General features: G+C 46.4%; 1 protein-coding gene across 1 annotated transcript in view; it reads left to right on the top strand.

Annotated features, from left to right (window-relative positions):
• The window catches only part of WDR60 (WD repeat domain 60), a 123443-nt gene that overhangs the window by 84164 nt on the left and 35125 nt on the right, over window positions 1–4154 (top strand). The window contains exons 18-20 of the mRNA XM_011990196.1: window positions 1611–1724; window positions 1826–1887; window positions 2413–2464. Of these exons, the coding sequence (XP_011845586.1) occupies window positions 1611–1724; window positions 1826–1887; window positions 2413–2464 (228 nt within the window). The remainder of the gene's footprint in view (window positions 1–1610; window positions 1725–1825; window positions 1888–2412; window positions 2465–4154) is intronic.

Genomic DNA, 4154 nt, shown 5'->3' with positions numbered 1-4154 from the left:
TATTTTAAAAGATACCTTTTAAATAAATAATCTTCGCCTTTTCTAACTGCTGCTGCTATTACTAAAAAGTTTTTGAATGCAGCACCATTTTCAAAAACAGTAAACCTCTAGACTATACATACAAATAAATTATTCCATTAAAATGCATCCTTCTTTTTTTTTGAGATGGGTCTGGCTCTGTAGCCCAGGCTGGAATACAGTGGTACGATCTTAGCTCACTGCAATTTCTGCCTCCTGGGTTCAAGCGATTCTCCTGCCTCAGCCTCCTGAGTATCTGGAATTACAGGTGCCCACCACCAATGCCTGGCTCATTTCTTTATTTTTAGTAGAGACGGGGTTTCTCCATGATGGTCAGGCTGGTCTTGAACTCCTGACTTCAGGTGATCTGCCCGCCTCGGCCTCCCAAAGTGCTGGGATTACAGGTATAAACCACCACGCCTGGCCTTGTCTTTGAAATATTATCAATGAAACCTACAAAGTTTTAAATAAACTCTCAGTAGTGAGGAGCTGTGGAACTTCTGATTCAGACCATGAGTCAGAGGAACCAAATTCTCGCCCGAGAGACCAGCCCTTTCCTCAGTCAAGCCATCAGCGCTTCATCTGGTCCTTTCCCTTAAACACCCTATAATTTCTTCTGAATTTCTGAGATGATTTTGTCTTTTTCTTCAGTTTTTTTCCCAAGTTCAATCCCAATTCTCATTTCATTTCTTGCTTTCTTGGGTCCAATTCTGTTCTTGATTTCTGATTCCCGGTGTTTTTTTCTTGTTTGTTGTTTTGATATGTTTCTAGATGCCCTTTGAGGAGATGTGATTCCATTTGGAACATTGAGTTTTGTGTCTTTTGCCTTGTGCTTGTTTTTAGGAGGGAGAATTTTCATCAGCTGAAATCCTTTGATTACATTTTTTTCTGTTTTCTTCTTATAGTAGCTTTCTATGGAGTTTGGCTTTTTTCTGCTCATAGGCATTCCGTAGATGGATATTTTAAGTCAGTGAGCTTTGCTTTGTTGATTCGTGACAGGTATCTTTTTAGTGGGCATTGTGCCTTAAGGTGGTAGGTGGGGTGGGTTTGCCGTTCCTTTGGTTTTGCAAACGCCTGGATTTCCCTCTTCTGGCAGTTGTCGGGTGTGTGTGGAGGTCACCTCCCTTTCCTGGTCACATTCCCCTTCCCATCAGCCATGCTGCTCCGACCTCCTCTGCCTCCCAGCTCCTTCCCCTCAGTTGCTTGAGTGACCCCCAGGATCTGGCCTCGCAGAGACTGTCTCTGTCTGAGTTTTCTTTCGGGCTGTGTGGCATGCTGTCTTTGGGTGTGGGCTTTAGCTTTCTTCCTGCCCTCCAGACCCGTAGACCCACAGGGCCAGCGAGCTCTGTGGGAACTGACGCTTTCTTACTGGAGAGCGGGGGCTGGGGCCCCTGTGTCCTAGGAATGTGAAAGTTGTGGTCCTGTGTCAGTCGTATGTGGTCCATGTTGGTCCTGGGATGTTTTGGGAAGATGTGTGGAGAGAGTCAGATTTGTGAGACCCAGAAGCACCTCATGTTTGTCCATGTGTGATGCCAGCTACATTTCTGCAACTTATTACTTACACGTGGGTGCTGTGGGATTTTGAACTCCAGATGGAATCCTTACCTCAGTAAACCACCAAAGCCCTCTGCAAGCAGTAGAACCTATCTCAACGTCCGTCCACAAAAAGCACAGCTTTGTGCTTTCGCCCTTTTCGACTCAGGAAGGTACGTGATTCTTCACTTTCTTAAAATTCTTAATCACTAGTTGTGAAATATGGTTTCCTTATGTAAAGCCATTTCTTTCTTTTTGTTTCTGTTTTCATCAGAAATGTCAGGTTTGTCCTTCCACATCGCTTCCTTGGATGAGAGTGGGGTTCTCAATGTGTGGGTGAGTAGTGGTCCGGGCCAGGCATATGCGGGGCCTGAGTGAGGTGGTCTGGGTGGAGGTGGCACCTGAATGGCGCAGGGGGCAAGGCCCAATTAGCTATAGTGGGAAATGGAGAGCAAGACGGCTTACTGGTCCTGAGCAGAAGGGATGCAGAAGGTCACACATGGCACGTTTGGGGCCCTTTCATGACAGCGAAATAGGAATTGCACACAGGGCTTTGGGAACGTGGAATGAAAGTGGGAAGGGAACAAGATGTTAGGGCCAAGGTCACGCTGGATTGGCTTGTCCTGGAGGATGCGCCAAGACTGTTGATTAAGTCACCAAGTGAAGAGAACACGAGGAGAGCAAAGCAAAGGAGTCAGCTTGTAGAGCGTTAGTTCTGAGGCTAAAGATCAGTGGTTTTTCTGGAGCAGTTACGTTGTAGAACCTAATATAGCTCTCCATCTTAATTAGAGCTATGCTTTGCCTAGGTTGTGTCAGAATCATAAAATGTATCAATATTCATTTTCAATGTTCTATTTTTAGGTGGTTGTTGAATTACCACAGGCAGACATCGCAGGTTCAGTAAGTGATTTAGGTAACTATTAAGTAAAAAAATGAATTTTAGTGTTTTCTAAAATGAATAGAGATTAAAGGCACTGAGTATGGCCAGGCGCAGTGGCTCATGCCTGCTGGGAGAGGCTGAGGCAGGAAGATCGCTTGAGCCCAGGAGTTTGAGACCAGCCTGGGCCACATAGTAAGACTCCGTCTGTACCAAAAAATTCAAAAATTGGCTGGGCGTGGTGGTGCACACCCGTAGTCCCAGCTGCTTGGTAGGCTAAAGCGGGAGGATTGCCTAGGAGTTTGAGGCTGCAGTGAGCCATGATCTTGCCACTGCACTCCAGCCTGCGTGATGGAATGAGACCTTGTTTCTCTGTTTAAAAAAAAAAAATACCAATAACTGCTTTGAAAAATATAAATTACTACCTGAAAAATGAAAATTAAAGTTGTATGTCATATAACCATATCTACTGTTGAACAGGTGTCTCAATTAACTAGAATAATCAAAATTTTTTTTTTTTGAGACAGAGTCTTGCTCTGTCACCCAGGCTGGTACAGTGGTGTGATCTGGGCTCACTGCAATCTCTGCCTCCTGGGTTCAAGCAGTTCTCCTGCCTCAACCTCCCAAGTAGCTGGGACTACAGGTGTCCACCACCAGGCCTGGCTAATTTTTGTATTTTTAGTAGAGACAGGGTTTCACCATGTTGGTCAGGCTGGTCTCAAACTCCTGACTTCAGGTGATCCACCTGCCTTGGCCTCCCAAAGTGCTGGGATTACAGGCGTGAGCCACCACATCCAGCCTCTGAGTGAATGTTTTGATTTTAGTAGGATTTAATGAGTTCTGTTTACAACTGAGTACCATTCAGTTCTGTCAGACAAGTCAAGGACAGCCGTGTTCTGCAGCTGTTTCCTACATATTTCAGGTGTCCGAGTCTTTCAGTGCACATTCATTTTGGGGCTTCTTCCTTTCAGTTTTGGATTCACAACCCCAGGGCGTATCAGGAACACTGGATGCTGCCCCTGAGGGCCGTTAGACTGGATCCCAGGATGGCAAAGGTCCCCGGGTCTGGGCAGAGCAGAAGCGACTTGAAGCAAAGCTAACAGCACCTCTCACAGTTGGCTGCTCTTGATGCTATGGAGTACGATTTTCAGTTCCAGAAAGGGCTCAGAAGTGACGGAGTAATTCAGTCCTGTTGTGTTCTGTGGTTGAGATTAGCCCATGTTTTGATCTCAACTTCCTTCTCACCTCATTGGCTTCCCACCACCCAGTTTGTAATGATGAGCCCCCCTTCCACCTTGCTTGTATCGGGTGTTTTCCCGTGTAGATCTGGCAAAAAATAATATGAATGAGACCGGGTTTGTTCCTAACCTCTTGAGATTCGGGAAGAGGGCGCTTTGGCCCTTGGAGCAAATGCTGTGTGCTCTGTATTCACACGTCTGTGGTGGCCCTTACAAATTGACTCTTGATTCTGACTTCAGTAAAAATAAGACAGTCGTGGTGTTCATTTCACTGGTAGATGCTTTAGAGGTGGAATCACCATGTTTCTCAATGTGTTCTTCATGCGGCACCCTCTGCTCTGTGTTGTCCACTCCAGGCTGCCCCTAGAATCCCGGAGCGTCAGAGCTAGGGAGCCTGGCAGGGGTCCTGGTGCCTCCTTCTCAATGCACACAGGTCACAGGGTGGGTTAGTGATGGGGTGAGACCCACACAGTCGGTCTCAGCACCAG

This window comes from Mandrillus leucophaeus, unplaced genomic scaffold (genome assembly GCF_000951045.1).
Source record: "Mandrillus leucophaeus isolate KB7577 unplaced genomic scaffold, Mleu.le_1.0 Scaffold373, whole genome shotgun sequence".
In the NCBI taxonomy this organism is placed as follows: Eukaryota; Metazoa; Chordata; class Mammalia; order Primates; family Cercopithecidae; genus Mandrillus; species Mandrillus leucophaeus.
The sequence above is the reverse complement of the archived record's forward strand: the minus strand, read 5'-3'. Positions and strand labels throughout refer to the sequence as shown.